Below are 22,926 nucleotides of genomic sequence, written 5' to 3' on the forward strand. Positions count from 1 at the left end.
CAAAATGAATAAGGATGAAGTCTTCATTCCTGCACCTTCTCCCTTGCACTTCTGTTTATTTTCATTTTAAATAACAGGACTTCTTGGTTTACCAGCTACCCACTCTCCCAGCAAGGAAGCTGTACACGAGAAAAATACATCTTACAAGAAGGGCGAGGGAGGTTTTTAAAAAAAAAAGTACTTGGGATTGGTGAAAGATCAACAAAAGTCCTTTACAGCTTTAAAAACATCTGCTATTTACCGCACCATATAAAATAGCTATCTGGACATTTAGAGGACCACGGATATAATCTTACTCAAAGTCTGTTTTAAATAAGCAGTTTGAGATAGTATATGGCTTTAATTTTCTCTGCGGTTTAATGCAGTTGTTAGCCTGTTTAAAACAAGAGGGTTAAAAGCTGAATTTTACTTGAATGCGTTAAATAGTGAGGTACCAGAATGTCATGGCACTCGTTACAAACCACACATTTCCTAACGACCTGCTGCATGAATACTGTACAAGAGTTTACAGCTTGCACAAAGTGTGCACAGGTTATCAGATATAATTCACACCCAGCTAACTCCTACCTCCCAGTGAGGCGTGGGCTCCTTGCCAGGGAATACCCAAATCAGGATCAGAATTGATAAACAAGTTACCCCAGTACTAAATCCATGTGGAAAAGTGATGTCTGCATTGTCGGAAAAATAAAAAAATGAAGCCTGATAGAATGGAAGACGAAGAGTTCATAAGTGAAAATAAATAGACCAAAAGAATGGGCAAACTCATAAGTAATTGTTGACAAAACAAATGGCTATTAACTTGGACCGTAGAAATTTAAATTGGACTATAAAATGGGAATATTTCAAGTTTCCAGTTTGGGAGGAGATTATTATACATTTTGCTGCTGCAAAATATTTTAGCATGTTAGGTACATCTTCAGGTTTTTGGCAACCAAATTTGGATGAAGTTATGCATATTCAGTACTCTTCTGGGAGGTACAGGTTCTTATCCTTTGGTCTTGCTTCAGTTCAGGAAGTAGATCACAAAAACATTGACATGATCTATGAGCACATTGCAGGTGGCGACACATAGAAGGATGACATAATAGTGTGGGGTTCATCCAAAGAGGAATATGATGACAAGACTTAGGAAAGTACTTCAAGTTACTTTAAAAGTCAACCCGAAACTTAATGAAGATGAATGCGTATTTGAAGACACTAAGCCGATCTCCATTGGTGATATCATCCCTAAAGTCTCAGCTGCTGTGCCTATGCCACGTCCACAGTGCAAGAAAGACTCCAATGTATGGCCAATTACTTGGATAACTTATACCAAATATTTCAGAAAAACTTTCATTTCTTGCAAAACGATTCCTAAGTAACTGAATCCAACATATACCAATACTTCTGACTGTTCCCATTCCCTCTCCAAAATTATTTGCACCCACTCCGTGATATCCCTGAGAGGCAATATGCCACTGGGGACTCTGAGCTACAACTGCAGAAGTGCCTGTCTAATCCCCCGACTACGGAATTTCCTATTACTATTCCCAGGTTTCTGCACTTAACTTGCTCTCACTCAGCAACCACTGGTTCCGCAGTATCATGATTGCACTACTGTAAGTTCTTGTCATTGTCCCAGATATTCAGAATTGAATACCCTGTGTGTCAATTCAACAGTGTCAGGGGGAGCCCTGCACTGCTGCCTGACTCCTCCTCCTATTACAATGGACGGTCACACCACTTCCCTTCCTGATCACCTCGCTCTCCCCATGAGATGACCATCCCCTGGAACGTGTATTTCAGTAAACCTTCAGCCTCCCGTGTACAATGGAATGTCCCCAGTTACTCTTCGAGCTCAAATTCCTTCCACACGTGGTCGTCCTGGACAAGAGGAAGCATCAGGGACTTCTCATGTTGCACAGGTACCGCATGACACAAGCTTTAGTTGACCCTCATATTAAACAAAACTGTTCTATCTTGAAAATTGAATTCATCCAAATATAAAAATTTAGGCCTCGAAATTCCTCAGACCTGCTCCCACTCCAGACATGTTACAGCGTCGGAAGGTACGAGCAGCTCCGAGGAAATTCCTGGCCTTGGAGATTTAAACCCTTCCAATTTTTACTTTTAGCCCAAATGCACATCGCGGCTGAACTCCCAAGTTAACTTCTTGCTGAGGTACAGTTGCACAGTCCTGGGTGCCTTCCAGCACCTCATTACAGCGGCTGTGCTTCTTGTGCGCACTCTGTACAATGAGTGTCAGCATTTGACTGTAAGGGGCACCATCATCAAGTCCATTCTTGTCCTCACCTGACTTTCACACAAGCGCATATACAGCAAGGGCCCCTGCTTAGTGATCAACAGCAGCAGCCCCGGCTCATTGTGCTGTCCCTAACCAGATGTCCCATGTACAGCCCCCCACTGCCACACCGGCTAAAATCAACTAACACAGCACTGACCGGGAATCAAATCCAGCACATCCCGACTCTATATGATTCCGCTACTTACTGACTTAATTAGCTCAGCCATCAGAGGGCCATGAACTTTAGAAATTCTAGCTTCTAATCACAGACAGTGCAGACCACTAAAATAGCTGAGATTGACAGACCTATAAAGGTTAATTTGGTTTTCAAAGGGGGTAATTTTGACTTTGAGAGATAGTGTGGAACGGGCGATATCAGTTCAGCCACCCGATATACATCTCTCCACATTTTCATTTCCATTACCCCCCCCCCCACCAAAAATGTAGAAGGTATTTCTATCTCACTGGGACAGTAGCATATTAAGGCTACTTCCTCCCACTGTTTGCCAGTTAACTTCTCAACAACCTGCATTTATATAGCACCGTTAACGTAGTAAAAATATCCCAAGGCGCTTCACAGGAGTGTTGTCAGACAAAACTTGAAACCGAGCCACATAAGGAGGTGTTAGGACAGGTGGTCAAAGTGGTAGGTTTTAAGGAGCGTCTTAAAGGAGGAGAGAGAGGTAGAGAGGCAGAGGGGTTTAGGGAGGGAATCCCAGAGCTTAGGGCCTAGCCAGCTGAAGGCACGGCCGCCAATGGTGGAGCAATGAAAATCGGGGATGCACAAGAGGCCAGGATTGGAGGAGTGCAGAGATCTTGGAGGGTTGTAGAGCTGGAGGAGGTTACAGAGATAGGGAGGGGCGAGGCCATGAAGGAATTTGAAAACAAGGATGAGAATTTTAAAATCGAGGCATTGCCGGACCAGGAGAGAAGGTCAGCGAGCACAGGGGTGATGAGTGAATGGGACTTTGTGCGAGTTAGGATACGGGCAGCAGAGTTTTGAACAACTTTAGGCACTTGGACTTGACACCATGTTCAGGTCCCCGGCTCAGAGTGCAGGCTGGGGACCTGGTCCCAAGCAAGCACAGCGTACTCATCTGTACCCGGTCTTTGGGAACTTGGCCGCACATTACTTTCGTTTTTCTTAAGGGAGAACCTCCATTCCAACAATCGAGAAAAGAATTGCTCCCGGGGCAGGTCATAGAGGTGGGGTGCTGCACCCCACCCCCCCCCCGAGATAACACAGGTGAAATTCCCAAAAACTAACAGTTCAGAAACAGATTTTTCTACGTAGAACCGCACAAGATCCCAGAGAGAGCAACCATAACACGTGGCAAGAAATAAAAGTACTAAACCGCTTGCTCCAAGTTGGCACAACCTACTGGCCACCGAGGGTGCTAGCAAGGGGCAGACTTTGGCTGAGATTACTAGTGTGATACTCCAGTCTTCTACGGCCGTAGGTACAATGAGGTTTTGGCACTGGAGGAAATAGCATTTGCACTGTTGCGCCAAAGCAGATGTAATGTTCGTTCTGCCTCAACACCAACTTAGGCGACCAGTGTGATCTTTTCATTTCTCCCACCTTATCCTCTTTGTGAGCAGGACTGCAAAAAAGGTCACAACTTCCTCATTTACCTTCTCTTTGCTCCTACTTTTTTTTTTCCTGCTTTGTTGATGTCAAGTACTGTGGACATGAGCCTTTGGTGAGATTCTCAATTAAAAAAGAGGGTCTGGCTAATTAGCGCCACATAGTGCTCAATAATGAGAAATGTTGTAGTGTGAAATAGGACTGAAAGGGCCCAAATTCCTTCCACTCACAACACTGCCGACAATCACAATTCACTTGGGAGATTTTTTAAATGCGGCGTTTCACCCTATCTTTCCACATGCTTGAAACATGAGACCAACATCAATGACTATCCCATCTGCCTTAGCTACACTTGTCATGGCCACTTCCCATCAGGAACACTGACACAGTGTATAATAAAGGGTACTCCTTTCGATGGCACAACACCAGTACGTAAGAACATAGGAACAAGAGAAGGCAATTCAGCCCCTCGAGCCTGTTCCGCCATTCAATTAGATCATGACTGATCTGAATCTTAACTCCATCTACCTGCTTAGTTCTTTAATCCTTAATACACTTGCCTAACAAAAATCTATCAATCTCAGTTTTGACATTTTCAATTGACCCCCAGCCTCAACAGTTTTTTGGGGGAGAGAGTTCCAGATTTCCACTACCCTTTGTGTGAAGAAATGTTTCCTGACATCACCCCTGAATGGCCTAGCTCTAATTTTAAGGTTATGCCCCCTTATTCTGGACTTTCCCACCAGAGAAAATAGTTTCTCTCTATCTAGCCTATCAAATCCTTTAATCATCTTAAAACACCTCAATGAGATCATCCCTTAATCTTCTTTACTCAAGGGAATACAAGCCTAGTCTATGAACCCTGACCTCATATTTTAGCCCCGGTAGCATTCCTCCTACTTAGCTCCAGAATCTGAGAAGGATTTTCAATTGGATTAACCTTATCCTTACACCACTAGAGGCTAAGGGCCTGGTAATCTGCTACATAACGTTTGCCTTCCGAATGTCACATTTGGAAGTTGATTCAAAGTTTTCGGTGAATGCTTTGTGCTTAAATAGCTTTGCACGTAGCATCTGTGAGCCTGAGAAGGCCAAGTTAAATGAAAGAATTATAAAAACTATTTGTGTATGTTTCAGTACCGATTGCATGGCCTTCAGGACACATATACTCCACTAAGTTCAGCTCTGGAGGAGGTGGGCATTTTCCCTGCACCGGCTCGCACAGTGTAAAGACTTCTGTCCAGGTGCCATCTTTAGTACAACGGATGGGGCCCTGAGGAAATGAAAATACAGCAGAGTTAAAGTCAATAATAATAGCAACTCTCAAAATATTCAATGTCAAATGCTGCCTCCTCATCCATCTTGACCACACACATCAAAGTGCTCCGGAAACACTTGCCATGAGTCTTGGGGTTGCACTACACACATGGGAAAAGGTAATCTAACACACAGACTCTCTCCACATGGTAATCTAACACACAGACTCTCTCCACACGGTAATCTAACACACACTCTCTCCACACGGTAATCTAACACACAGAATCTCTCCACACGGTAATCTAACACACAGACTCTCTCCACACGGTAATCTAACACAGACTCTCTCCACACGGTAATCTAACACACAGACTCTCTCCACACGGTAATCTAACACACAGACTCTCTCCACACGGTAATCTAACACACAGACTCTCTCCACACGGTAATCTAACACACAGACTCTCTCCACACGGTAATCTAACACACAGACTCTCTCCACACGGTAATCTAACACACAGACTCTCTCCACACGGTAATCTAACACACAGACTCTCTCCACACGGTAATCTAACACAGAATCTCTCCACACAGTAATCTAACACACAGACTCTCTCCACACGGTAATCTAACACACAGACTCTCTCCACACGGTAATCTAACACACAGACTCTCTCCACACAGTAATCTAACACACAGACTCTCTCCACACGGTAATCTAACACAGACTCTCTCCACACGGTAATCTAACACAGAATCTCTCCACACGGTAATCTATCACACAGACTCTCTCCACACGGTAATCTAACACACAGACTCTCTCCACACGGTAATCTAACACAGACTCTCTCCACACGGTAATCTAACACAGAATCTCTCCACACGGTAATCTAACACACAGACTCTCTCCACACGGTAATCTAACACACAGACTCTCTCCACACGGTAATCTAACACACAGACACTCTCCACACGGTAATCTAACACACAGACTCTCTCCACACGGTAATCTAACACAGACTCTCTCCACACGGTAATCTAACACACAGACTCTCTCCACACGGTAATCTAACACAGAATCTCGCCACACGGTAATCTAACACAGAATCTCGCCACACGGTAATCTAACACAGACTCTCTCCACACGGTAATCTAACACAGACTCTCTCCACACGGTAATCGAACACACAGACTCTCTCCACACGGTAATCTAACACAGACTCTCTCCACACGGTAATCTAACACAGACTCTCTCCACACGGTAATCTAACACACAGACTCTCTCCACACGGTAATCTAACACAGACTCTCTCCACACGGTAATCTAACACACAGACTCTCTGCACACAGACTCTCTCCACACGGTAATCTAACACAGAATCTCGCCACACGGTAATCTAACACAGACTCTCTCCACACGGTAATCTAACACACAGACTCTCTCCACACGGTAATCTAACACAGACTCTCTCCACACGGTAATCTAACACACAGACTCTCTCCACACGGTAATCTAACACACAGACTCTCTCCACACGGTAATCTAACACACAGACTCTCTCCACACGGTAATCTAACACAGACTCTCTCCACACGGTAATCTAACACGGACTCTCTCCACACGGTAATCTAACACGGACTCTCTCCACACGGTAATCTAACACAGACACTCTCCACACGGTAATCTAACACGGACTCTCTCCACACGGTAATCAAACACACACACTCTCTCCACACGGTAATCTAACACAGACTCTCTCCACACGGTAATCTAACACACAGACTCTCTCCACACGGTAATCTAACACACAGACTCTCTCCACACGGTAATCTAACACACAGACTCTCTCCACACGGTAATCTAACACAGACTCTCTCCACACGGTAATCTAACACACAGACTCTCTCCACACGGTAATCTAACACAGACTCTCTCCACACGGTAATCTAACACAGACTCTCTCCACACGGTAATCTAACACAGACTCTCTCCACACGGTAATCTAACACAGACTCTCTCCACACGGTAATCTAACACACAGACTCTCTCCACACGGTAATCTAACACAGACTCTCTCCACACGGTAATCTAACACACAGACTCTCTCCACACGGTAATCTAACACAGACTCTCTCCACACGGTAATCTAACACACAGACTCTCTCCACACGGTAATCTAACACACAGAATCTCTCCACACGGTAATCTAACACAGACTCTCTCCACACGGTAATCTAACACAGACTCTCTCCACACGGTAATCTAACACAGACTCTCTCCACACGGTAATCTAACACATACTCTCTCCACACGGTAATCTAACACATACTCTCTCCACACGGTAATCTAACACAGACTCTCTCCACACGGTAATCTAACACAGACTCTCTCCACACGGTAATCTAACACACATACTCTCTCCACACGGTAATCTAACACAGACTCTCTCCACACGGTAATCTAACACAGACTCTCTCCACACGGTAATCTAACACAGACTCTCTCCACACGGTAATCTAACACAGACTCTCTCCACACGGTAATCTAACACACAGACTCTCTCCACACGGTAATCTAACACATACTCTCTCCACACGGTAATCTAACACATACTCTCTCCACACGGTAATCTAACACAGACTCTCTCCACACGGTAATCTAACACAGACTCTCTCCACACGGTAATCTAACACACAGACTCTCTCCACACGGTAATCTAACACACAGACTCTCTCCACACGGTAATCTAACACAGACTCTCTCCACACGGTAATCTAACACAGACTCTCTCCACACGGTAATCTAACACAGACTCTCTCCACACGGTAATCTAACAAAGACTCTCTCCACACGGTAATCTAACACACAGACTCTCTCCACACGGTAATCTAACACAGACTCTCTCCACACGGTAATCTAACACACACACTCTCTCCACACGGTAATCTAACACAGACTCTCTCCACACGGTAATCTAACACACAGACTCTCTCCACACGGTAATCTAACACACAGACTCTCTCCACACGGTAATCTAACACACAGACTCTCTCCACACGGTAATCTAACACAGACTCTCTCCACACGGTAATCTAACACACAGACTCTCTCCACACAGTAATCTAACACAGAATCTCTCCACACGGTAATCTAACACAGACTCTCTCCACACGGTAATCTAACACACAGACTCTCTCCACACGGTAATCTAACACATACTCTCTCCACACGGTAATCTAACAAAGACTCTCTCCACACGGTAATCTAACACAGACTCTCTCCACACGGTAATCTAACACACAGACTCTCTCCACACGGTAATCTAACACAGACTCTCTCCACACGGTAATCTAACACACAGACTCTCTCCACACGGTAATCTAACACAGACTCTCTCCACACGGTAATCTAACACACAGACTCTCTCCACACGGTAATCTAACACAGACTCTCTCCACACGGTAATCTAACACACAGACTCTCTCCACACGGTAATCTAACAAAGACTCTCTCCACACGGTAATCTAACACATACTCTCTCCACACGGTAATCTAACAAAGACTCTCTCCACACGGTAATCTAACACAGACTCTCTCCACACGGTAATCTAACACACAGACTCTCTCCACACGGTAATCTAACACAGACTCTCTCCACACGGTAATCTAACACACAGACTCTCTCCACACGGTAATCTAACACAGACTCTCTCCACACGGTAATCTAACACACAGACTCTCTCCACACGGTAATCTAACACACAGACTCTCTCCACACGGTAATCTAACACAGACTCTCTCCACACGGTAATCTAACACACAGACTCTCTCCACACGGTAATCTAACACAGACTCTCTCCACACGGTAATCTAACACACAGACTCTCTCCACACGGTAATCTAACACAGACTCTCTCCACACGGTAATCTAACACACAGACTCTCTCCACACGGTAATCTAACACACAGACTCTCTCCACACGGTAATCTAACACAGACTCTCTCCACACGGTAATCTAACACACAGACTCTCTCCACACGGTAATCTAACACAGACTCTCTCCACACGGTAATCTAACACACAGACTCTCTCCACACGGTAATCTAACACAGACTCTCTCCACACGGTAATCTAACACACAGACTCTCTCCACACGGTAATCTAACACAGACTCTCTCCACACGGTAATCTAACACACAGACTCTCTCCACACGGTAATCTAACACAGACTCTCTCCACACGGTAATCTAACACACAGACTCTCTCCACACGGTAATCTAACACACAGACTCTCTCCACACGGTAATCTAACACACAGACTCTCTCCACACGGTAATCTAACACAGACTCTCTCCACACGGTAATCTAACACAGACTCTCTCCACACGGTAATCTAACACAGACTCTCTCCACACGGTAATCTAACACACAGACTCTCTCCACACGGTAATCTAACACACAGACTCTCTCCACACGGTAATCTAACACAGACTCTCTCCACACGGTAATCTAACACAGACTCTCTCCACACGGTAATCTAACACACAGACTCTCTCCACACAGTAATCTAACACAGACTCTCTCCACACGGTAATCTAACACACAGACTCTCTCCACACGGTAATCTAACACACAGACTCTCTCCACACGGTAATCTAACACAGACTCTCTCCACACGGTAATCTAACACAGACTCTCTCCACACGGTAATCTAACACACAGACTCTCTCCACACAGTAATCTAACACATACTCTCTCCACACGGTAATCTAACACACAGACTCTCTCCACACGGTAATCTAACACACAGACTCTCTCCACACGGTAATCTAACACAGACTCTCTCCACACGGTAATCTAACACATACTCTCTCCACACGGTAATCTAACACAGACTCTCTCCACACGGTAATCTAACAAAGACTCTCTCCACACGGTAATCTAACACAGACTCTCTCCACACGGTAATCTAACACAGACTCTCTCCACACGGTAATCTAACACAGACTCTCTCCACACGGTAATCTAACACAGACTCTCTCCACACGGTAATCTAACAAAGACTCTCTCCACACGGTAATCTAACACAGACTCTCTCCACACGGTAATCTAACACACAGACTCTCTCCACACGGTAATCTAACACACAGACTCTCTCCACACGGTAATCTAACACACAGACTCTCTCCACACGGTAATCTAACACACATACTCTCTCCACACGGTAATCTAACACACAGACTCTCTCCACACGGTAATCTAACACACAGACTCTCTCCACACGGTAATCTAACAAACAGACTCTCTCTCCACACGGTAATCTAACACAGACTCTCTCCACACGGTAATCTAACACAGACTCTCTCCACACGGTAATCTAACACGGACTCTCTCCACACGGTAATCTAACACACACACTCTCTCCACACGGTAATCTAACACAGACTCTCTCCACACGGTAATCTAACACACATACTCTCTCCACACGGTAATCTAACACACAGACTCTCTCCACACGGTAATCTAACACACAGACTCTCTCCACACGGTAATCTAACACACAGACTCTCTCCACACGGTAATCTAACACAGACTCTCTCCACACGGTAATCTAACACACAGACTCTCTCCACACGGTAATCTAACACACAGACTCTCTCCACACGGTAATCTAACACACAGACTCTCTCCACACGGTAATCTAACAAAGACTCTCTCCACACGGTAATCTAACACACAGACTCTCTCCACACGGTAATCTAACACACAGACTCTCTCCACACGGTAATCTAACACAGACTCTCTCCACACGGTAATCTAACACACAGACTCTCTCCACACGGTAATCTAACACAGACTCTCTCCACACGGTAATCTAACACAGACTCTCTCCACACGGTAATCTAACACACAGACTCTCTCCACACGGTAATCTAACAAAGACTCTCTCCACACGGTAATCTAACACACAGACTCTCTCCACACGGTAATCTAACACACAGACTCTCTCCACACGGTAATCTAACACAGACTCTCTCCACACGGTAATCTAACACAGACTCTCTCCACACGGTAATCTAACACACAGACTCTCTCCACACGGTAATCTAACACACATACTCTCTCCACACGGTAATCTAACACACAGACTCTCTCCACACGGTAATCTAACACACAGACTCTCTCCACACGGTAATCTAACACACAGACTCTCTCCACACGGTAATCTAACACAGACTCTCTCCACACGGTAATCTAACACACAGACTCTCTCCACACGGTAATCTAACACACAGACTCTCTCCACACGGTAATCTAACACACAGACTCTCTCCACACGGTAATCTAACAAAGACTCTCTCCACACGGTAATCTAACACACAGACTCTCTCCACACGGTAATCTAACACACAGACTCTCTCCACACGGTAATCTAACACAGACTCTCTCCACACGGTAATCTAACACACAGACTCTCTCCACACGGTAATCTAACACAGACTCTCTCCACACGGTAATCTAACACAGACTCTCTCCACACGGTAATCTAACACACAGACTCTCTCCACACGGTAATCTAACAAAGACTCTCTCCACACGGTAATCTAACACACAGACTCTCTCCACACGGTAATCTAACACACAGACTCTCTCCACACGGTAATCTAACACAGACTCTCTCCACACGGTAATCTAACACAGACTCTCTCCACACGGTAATCTAACACAGACTCTCTCCACACGGTAATCTAACACAGACTCTCTCCACACGGTAATCTAACACAGACTCTCTCCACACGGTAATCTAACACAGACTCTCTCCACACGGTAATCTAACACAGACTCTCTCCACGCGGTAATCTAACACAGACTCTCTGCACACGGTAATCTAACACACAGACTCTCTCCACACGGTAATCTAACACAGACTCTCTCCACACGGTAATCTAACACAGACTCTCTCCACACGGTAATCTAACACAGACTCTCTCCACACGGTAATCTAACACAGACTCTCTCCACACGGTAATCTAACACACAGACTCTCTCCACACGGTAATCTAACACACAGACTCTCTCCACACGGTAATCTAACACACATACTCTCTCCACACGGTAATCTAACACACAGACTCTCTCCACACGGTAATCTAACACACAGACTCTCTCCACACGGTAATCTAACAAACAGACTCTCTCCACACGGTAATCTAACAAACAGACTCTCTCTCCACACGGTAATCTAACACAGACTCTCTCCACACGGTAATCTAACACAGACTCTCTCCACACGGTAATCTAACACGGACTCTCTCCACACGGTAATCTAACACACAGACTCTCTCCACACGGTAATCTAACACACAGACTCTCTCCACACGGTAATCTAACACACATACTCTCTCCACACGGTAATCTAACACACAGACTCTCTCCACACGGTAATCTAACACAGACTCTCTCCACACGGTAATCTAACACAGACTCTCTCCACACGGTAATCTAACACAGACTCTCTCCACACGGTAATCTAACACAGACTCTCTCCACACGGTAATCTAACACAGACTCTCTCCACACGGTAATCTAACACAGACTCTCTCCACACGGTAATCTAACACAGACTCTCTCCACACGGTAATCTAACACGGACTCTCTCCACACGGTAATCTAACACACACACTCTCTCCACACGGTAATCTAACACAGACTCTCTCCACACGGTAATCTAACACACATACTCTCTCCACACGGTAATCTAACACACAGACTCTCTCCACACGGTAATCTAACACATACTCTCTCCACACGGTAATCTAACACAGACTCTCTCCACACGGTAATCTAACACACAGACTCTCTCCACACGGTAATCTAACACAGACTCTCTCCACACGGTAATCTAACACACAGACTCTCTCCACACGGTAATCTAACACAGACTCTCTCCACACGGTAATCTAACACACAGACTCTCTCCACACGGTAATCTAACAAAGACTCTCTCCACACGGTAATCTAACACACAGACTCTCTCCACACGGTAATCTAACACAGACTCTCTCCACACGGTAATCTAACACACAGACTCTCTCCACACGGTAATCTAACACACAGACTCTCTCCACACGGTAATCTAACACAGACTCTCTCCACACGGTAATCTAACACAGACTCTCTCCACACGGTAATCTAACACACAGACTCTCTCCACACGGTAATCTAACACAGACTCTCTCCACACGGTAATCTAACACACAGACTCTCTCCAAACGGTAATCTAACACAGACTCTCTCCACACGGTAATCTAACACACAGACTCTCTCCACACGGTAATCTGACACAGACTCTCTCCACACGGTAATCTAACACACAGACTCTCTCCACACGGTAATCTAACACAGACTCTCTCCACACGGTAATCTAACACAGACTCTCTCCACACGGTAATCTAACACACAGACTCTCTCCACACGGTAATCTAACAAAGACTCTCTCCACACGGTAATCTAACACAGACTCTCTCCACACGGTAATCTAACACACAGACTCTCTCCACACGGTAATCTAACAAAGACTCTCTCCACACGGTAATCTAACACAGACTCTCTCCACACGGTAATCTAACACACAGACTCTCTCCACACGGTAATCTAACACACACACTCTCTCCACACGGTAATCTAACACACAGACTCTCTCCACACGGTAATCTAACACAGAATCTCTCCACACGGTAATCTAACACACAGACTCTCTCCACACGGTAATCTAACACACAGACTCTCTCCACACGGTAATCTAACACACAGACTCTCTCCACACGGTAATCTAACACAGAATCTCTCCACACGGTAATCTAACACACAGACTCTCTCCACACGGTAATCTAACACACATACTCTCTCCACACGGTAATCTAACACAGACTCTCTCCACACGGTAATCTAACACAGACTCTCTCCACACGGTAATCTAACACAGACTCTCTCCACACGGTAATCTAACACAGACTCTCTCCACACGGTAATCTAACACATACTCTCTCCACACGGTAATCTAACACAGACTCTCTCCACACGGTAATCTAACACAGACTCTCTCCACACGGTAATCTAACACACAGACTCTCTCCACACGGTAATCTAACACAGACTCTCTCCACACGGTAATCTAACACACAGACTCTCTCCACACGGTAATCGAACACAGACTCTCTCCACACGGTAATCTAACACACAGACTCTCTCCACACGGTAATCTAACAAAGACTCTCTCCACACGGTAATCTAACACAGACTCTCTCCACACGGTAATCTAACACACAGACTCTCTCCACACGGTAATCTAACACACAGACTCTCTCCACACGGTAATCTAACACAGACTCTCTCCACACGGTAATCTAACAAAGACTCTCTCCACACGGTAATCTAACATAGACTCTCTCCACACGGTAATCTAACACAGACTCTCTCCACACGGTAATCTAACACAGACTCTCTCCACACGGTAATCTAACACAGACTCTCTCCACACGGTAATCTAACACAGACTCTCTCCACACGGTAATCTAACACAGACTCTCTCCACACGGTAATCTAACACACAGACTCTCTCCACACGGTAATCTAACACAGACTCTCTCCACACGGTAATCTAACACACACTCTCTCCACACGGTAATCTAACACACAGACTCTCTCCACACGGTAATCTAACACACATACTCTCTCCACACGGTAATCTAACACACAGACTCTCTCCACACGGTAATCTAACACACAGACTCTCTCCACACGGTAATCTAACAAACAGACTCTCTCCACACGGTAATCTAACAAACAGACTCTCTCTCCACACGGTAATCTAACACAGACTCTCTCCACACGGTAATCTAACACAGACTCTCTCCACACGGTAATCTAACACGGACTCTCTCCACACGGTAATCTAACACACAGACTCTCTCCACACGGTAATCTAACACACAGACTCTCTCCACACGGTAATCTAACACACAGACTCTCTCCACACGGGAATCTAACACAGACTCTCTCCACACGGTAATCTAACACACAGACTCTCTCCACACGGTAATCTAACACATACTCTCTCCACACGGTAATCTAACACAGACTCTCTCCACACGGTAATCTAACACAGACTCTCTCCACACGGTAATCTAACACAGACTCTCTCCACACGGTAATCTAACACAGACTCTCTCCACACGGTAATCTAACACGGACTCTCTCCACACGGTAATCTAACACACACACTCTCTCCACACGGTAATCTAACACAGACTCTCTCCACACGGTAATCTAACACACAGACTCTCTCCACACGGTAATCTAACACACAGACTCTCTCCACACGGTAATCTAACACACAGACTCTCTCCACACGGTAATCTAACACACAGACTCTCTCCACACGGTAATCTAACACACAGACTCTCTCCACACGGTAATCTAACACAGACTCTCTCCACACGGTAATCTAACACAGACTCTCTCCACACGGTAATCTAACACAGACTCTCTCCACACGGTAATCTAACACAGACTCTCTCCACACGGTAATCTAACACAGACTCTCTCCACACGGTAATCTAACACACAGACTCTCTCCACACGGTAATCTAACACAGACTCTCTCCACACGGTAATCTAACACAGACTCTCTCCACACGGTAATCTAACACAGACTCTCTCCACACGGTAATCTAACACAGACTCTCTCCACACGGTAATCTAACACAGACTCTCTCCACACGGTAATCTAACACACAGACTCTCTCCACACGGTAATCTCACAAAGACTCTCTCCACACGGTAATCTAACACACAGACTCTCTCCACACGGTAATCTAACACACACACTCTCTCCACACGGTAATCTAACACACAGACTCTCTCCACACGGTAATCTAACACAGAATCTCTCCACACGGTAATCTAACACAGAATCTCTCCACACGGTAATCTAACACACAGACTCTCTCCACACGGTAATCTAACACAGACTCTCTCCACACGGTAATCTAACACAGACTCTCTCCACACGGTAATCTAACACAGAATCTCTCCACACGGTAATCTAACAAAGACTCTCTCCACACGGTAATCTAACAAAGACTCTCTCCACACGGTAATCTAACACAGACTCTCTCCACACGGTAATCTAACACAGACTCTCTCCACACGGTAATCTAACACAGACTCTCTCCACACGGTAATCTAACACAGACTCTCTCCACACGGTAATCTAACACAGACTCTCTCCACACGGTAATCTAACACAGACTCTCTCCACACGGTAATCTAACAAAGACTCTCTCCACACGGTAATCTAACACAGACTCTCTCCACACGGTAATCTAACACAGACTCTCTCCACACGGTAATCTAACACAGACTCTCTCCACACGGTAATCTAACACAGACTCTCTCCACACGGTAATCTAACGCACAGACTCTCTCCACACGGTAATCTAACACAGACTCTCTCCACACGGTAATCTAACACACAGACTCTCTCCACACGGTAATCTAACACACACTCTCTCCACACGGTAAGCTCACACACCGACTCTCTCCACACGGTAATCTAACACAGACTCTCTCCACACGGTAATCTAACACAGACTCTCTCCACACGGTAATCTAACACACAGACTCTCTCCACACGGTAATCTAACACACAGACTCTCTCCACACGGTAATCTAACACACAGACTCTCTCCACACGGTAATCTAACACACAGACTCTCTCCACACGGTAATCTAACACAGACTCTCTCCACACGGTAATCTAACACAGACTCTCTCCACACGGTAATCTAACACAGACTCTCTCCACACGGTAATCTAACACAGACTCTCTCCACACGGTAATCTAACACAGACTCTCTCCACACGGTAATCTAACACACAGACTCTCTCCACACGGTAATCTAACAAAGACTCTCTCCACACGGTAATCTAACAAAGACTCTCTCCACACGGTAATCTAACACAGACTCTCTCCACACGGTAATCTAACACACACTCTCTCCACACGGTAATCTAACACACAGACTCTCTCCACACGGTAATCTAACAAAGACTCTCTCCACACGGTAATCTAACAAAGACTCTCTCCACACGGTAATCGAACACAGACTCTCTCCACACGGTAATCTAACACACAGACTCTCTCCACACGGTAATCTAACACACAGACTCTCTCCACACGGTAATCTAACACACATACTCTCTCCACACGGTAATCTAACACACAGACTCTCTCCACACGGTAATCTAACACACAGACTCTCTCCACACGGTAATCTAACAAACAGACTCTCTCCACACGGTAATCTAACACAGACTCTCTCTCCACACGGTAATCTAACACAGACTCTCTCCACACGGTAATCTAACACACAGACTCTCTCCACACGGTAATCTAACAAACAGACTCTCTCCACACGGTAATCCAACAAACAGACTCTCTCTCCACACGGTAATCTAACACAGACTCTCTCCACACGGTAATCTAACACAGACTCTCTCCACACGGTAATCTAACACAGACTCTCTCCACACGGTAATCTAACACAGACTCTCTCCACACGGTAATCTAACACAGACTCTCTCCACACGGTAATCTAACACACAGACTCTCTCCACACGGTAATCTAACACATACTCTCTCCACACGGTAATCTAACACACAGACTCTCTCCACACGGTAATCTAACACACAGACTCTCTCCACACCGAAATCTAACACACAGAATCTCTCCACACGGTAATCTAACACAGACTCTCTCCACACAGTAATCTAACACAGACTCTCTCCACACGGTAATCTAACACATACTCTCTCCACACAGTAATCTAACACAGACTCTCTCCACACGGTAATCTAACACATACTCTCTCCACACGGTAATCTAACACACAGACTCTCTCCACACGGTAATCTAACACACAGACTCTCTCCACACGGTAATCTAACACAGACTCTCTCCACACGGTAATCTAACACATACTCTCTCCACACGGTAATCTAACACATACTCTCTCCACACGGTAATCTAACACACAGACTCTCTCCACACGGTAATCTAACACAGACTCTCTCCACACGGTAATCTAACACACAGACACTCTCCACACGGTAACCTAACACAGACTCTCTCCACACGGTAATCTAACACAGACTCTCTCCACACGGTAATCTAACACACAGACTCTCTCCACACGGTAATCTAACACAGACTCTCTCCACACGGTAATCTAACACAGACTCTCTCCACACGGAAATCTAACACACACACTCTCTCCACACGGTAATCTAACACAGACTCTCTCCACACGGTAATCTAACACAGACTCTCTCCACACGGTAATCTAACACATACTCTCTCCACACGGTAATCTAACACAGACTCTCTCCACACGGTAATCTAACACACACACTCTCTCCACACGGTAATCTAACACAGACTCTCTCCACACGGTAATCTAACACACAGACTCTCTCCACACGGTAATCTAACACATACTCTCTCCACACGGTAATCTAACACAGACTCTCTCCACACGGTAATCTAACACACACACTCTCTCCACACGGTAATCTAACACAGACTCTCTCCACACGGTAATCTAACACAGACTCTCTCCACACGGTAATCTAACACACAGACTCTCTCCACACGGTAATCTAACACACAGACTCTCTCCACACGGTAATCTAACACAGACTCTCTCCACACGGTAATCTAACACATACTCTCTCCACACGGTAATCTAACACAGACTCTCTCCACACGGTAATCTAACACATACTCTCTCCACACGGTAATCTAACACAGAATCTCTCCACACGGTAATCTAACACAGACTCTCTCCACACGGTAATCTAACACACAGACTCTCTCCACACGGTAATCTAACACAGACTCTCTCCACACGGTAATCTAACACACAGACTCTCTCCACACGGTAATCTAACACAGACTCTCTCCACACGGTAATCTAACACAGACTCTCTCCACACGGTAATCTAACACACAGACTCTCTCCACACGGTAATCTAACACAGACTCTCTCCACACGGTAATCTAACACAGACTCTCTCCACACGGTAATCTAACACAGACTCTCTCCACACGGTAATCTAACACAGACTCTCTCCACACGGTAATCTAACACAGACTCTCTCCACACGGTAATCTAACACACAGACTCTCTCCACACGGTAATCTCACAAAGACTCTCTCCACACGGTAATCTAACACACAGACTCTCTCCACACGGTAATCTAACACACACACTCTCTCCACACGGTAATCTAACACACAGACTCTCTCCACACGGTAATCTAACACAGAATCTCTCCACACGGTAATCTAACACAGAATCTCTCCACACGGTAATCTAACACACAGACTCTCTCCACACGGTAATCTAACACAGACTCTCTCCACACGGTAATCTAACACAGACTCTCTCCACACGGTAATCTAACACAGAATCTCTCCACACGGTAATCTAACAAAGACTCTCTCCACACGGTAATCTAACACACAGACTCTCTACACACGGTAATCTAACACAGAATCTCTCCACACGGTAATCTAACAAAGACTCTCTCCACACGGTAATCTAACACAGACTCTCTCCACACGGTAATCTAACACAGACTCTCTCCACACGGTAATCTAACACAGACTCTCTCCACACGGTAATCTAACGCACAGACTCTCTCCACACGGTAATCTAACACAGACTCTCTCCACACGGTAATCTAACACACAGACTCTCTCCACACGGTAATCTAACACACACTCTCTCCACACGGTAAGCTCACACACCGACTCTCTCCACACGGTAATCTAACACAGACTCTCTCCACACGGTAATCTAACACAGACTCTCTCCACACGGTAATCTAACACACAGACTCTCTCCACACGGTAATCTAACACACAGACTCTCTCCACACGGTAATCTAACACACAGACTCTCTCCACACGGTAATCTAACACACAGACTCTCTCCACACGGTAATCTAACACAGACTCTCTCCACACGGTAATCTAACACAGACTCTCTCCACACGGTAATCTAACACACAGACTCTCTCCACACGGTAATCTAACACAGACTCTCTCCACACGGTAATCTAACACAGACTCTCTCCACACGGTAATCTAACACAGACTCTCTCCACACGGTAATCTAACACAGACTCTCTCCACACGGTAATCTAACACACAGACTCTCTCCACACGGTAATCTAACAAAGACTCTCTCCACACGGTAATCTAACAAAGACTCTCTCCACACGGTAATCTAACACAGACTCTCTCCACACGGTAATCTAACACACACTCTCTCCACACGGTAATCTAACACACAGACTCTCTCCACACGGTAATCTAACAAAGACTCTCTCCACACGGTAATCTAACAAAGACTCTCTCCACACGGTAATCTAACACAGACTCTCTCCACACGGTAATCTAACACACAGACTCTCTCCACACGGTAATCTAACACACAGACTCTCTCCACACGGTAATCTAACACACATACTCTCTCCACACGGTAATCTAACACACAGACTCTCTCCACACGGTAATCTAACACACAGACTCTCTCCACACGGTAATCTAACAAACAGACTCTCTCCACACGGTAATCTAACACAGACTCTCTCTCCACACGGTAATCTAACACAGACTCTCTCCACACGGTAATCTAACACACAGACTCTCTCCACACGGTAATCTAACAAACAGACTCTCTCCACACGGTAATCCAACAAACAGACTCTCTCTCCACACGGTAATCTAACACAGACTCTCTCCACACGGTAATCTAACACAGACTCTCTCCACACGGTAATCTAACACAGACTCTCTCCACACGGTAATCTAACACAGACTCTCTCCACACGGTAATCTAACACAGACTCTCTCCACACGGTAATCTAACACACAGACTCTCTCCACACGGTAATCTAACACATACTCTCTCCACACGGTAATCTAACACACAGACTCTCTCCACACGGTAATCTAACACACAGACTCTCTCCACACCGAAATCTAACACACAGAATCTCTCCACACGGTAATCTAACACAGACTCTCTCCACACAGTAATCTAACACAGACTCTCTCCACACGGTAATCTAACACATACTCTCTCCACACAGTAATCTAACACAGACTCTCTCCACACGGTAATCTAACACATACTCTCTCCACACGGTAATCTAACACACAGACTCTCTCCACACGGTAATCTAACACACAGACTCTCTCCACACGGTAATCTAACACAGACTCTCTCCACACGGTAATCTAACACATACTCTCTCCACACGGTAATCTAACACATACTCTCTCCACACGGTAATCTAACACACAGACTCTCTCCACACGGTAATCTAACACAGACTCTCTCCACACGGTAATCTAACACACAGACACTCTCCACACGGTAACCTAACACAGACTCTCTCCACACGGTAATCTAACACAGACTCTCTCCACACGGTAATCTAACACACAGACTCTCTCCACACGGTAATCTAACACAGACTCTCTCCACACGGTAATCTAACACAGACTCTCTCCACACGGTAATCTAACACACACACTCTCTCCACACGGTAATCTAACACAGACTCTCTCCACACGGTAATCTAACACAGACTCTCTCCACACGGTAATCTAACACATACTCTCTCCACACGGTAATCTAACACAGACTCTCTCCACACGGTAATCTAACACACACACTCTCTCCACACGGTAATCTAACACAGACTCTCTCCACACGGTAATCTAACACACAGACTCTCTCCACACGGTAATCTAACACATACTCTCTCCACACGGTAATCTAACACAGACTCTCTCCACACGGTAATCTAACACACAGACTCTCTCCACACGGTAATCTAACACACAGACTCTCTCCACACGGTAATCTAACACAGACTCTCTCCACACGGTAATCTAACACATACTCTCTCCACACGGTAATCTAACACAGACTCTCTCCACACGGTAATCTAACACAGACTCTCTCCACACGGTAATCTAACACACAGACTCTCTCCACACGGTAATCTAACACACAGACTCTCTCCACACGGTAATCTAACACAGACTCTCTCCACACGGTAATCTAACACATACTCTCTCCACACGGTAATCTAACACAGACTCTCTCCACACGGTAATCTAACACATACTCTCTCCACACGGTAATCTAACACAGAATCTCTCCACACGGTAATCTAACACAGACTCTCTCCACACGGTAATCTAACACACAGACTCTCTCCACACGGTAATCTAACACAGACTCTCTCCACACGGTAATCTAACACAGACTCTCTCCACACGGTAATCTAACACAGACTCTCTCCACACGGTAATCTAACACAGACTCTCTCCACACGGTAATCTAACACAGACTCTCTCCACACGGTAATCTAACACAGAATCTCTCCACACGGTAATCTAACACAGACTCTCTCCACACGGTAATCTAACACAGACTCTCTCCACACGGTAATCTAACACACAGACTCTCTCCACACGGTAATCTAACACACAGACTCTCTCCACACGGTAATCTAACACACAGACTCTCTCCACACGGTAATCTAACACACAGACACTCTCCACACGGTAATCTAACACAGACTCTCTCCACACGGTAATCTAACACAGACTCTCTCCACACGGTAATCTAACACAGACTCTCTCCAC

At 45.5% G+C, this 22,926-nt stretch overlaps 1 protein-coding gene across 1 annotated transcript in view; it reads right to left on the reverse strand.

Moving 5' to 3' along the window:
* Positions 1-22,926, reverse strand: part of pappa2 (pappalysin 2) — a 565,518-nt gene that overhangs the window by 73,200 nt on the left and 469,392 nt on the right. The window contains exon 18 of the mRNA XM_067990736.1: positions 5,013-5,145. Within this exon, the coding sequence (XP_067846837.1) occupies positions 5,013-5,145 (133 nt within the window). The remainder of the gene's footprint in view (positions 1-5,012; positions 5,146-22,926) is intronic.

This window comes from Heptranchias perlo, chromosome 9 (assembly GCF_035084215.1).
Source record: "Heptranchias perlo isolate sHepPer1 chromosome 9, sHepPer1.hap1, whole genome shotgun sequence".
In the NCBI taxonomy this organism is placed as follows: Eukaryota; Metazoa; Chordata; class Chondrichthyes; order Hexanchiformes; family Hexanchidae; genus Heptranchias; species Heptranchias perlo.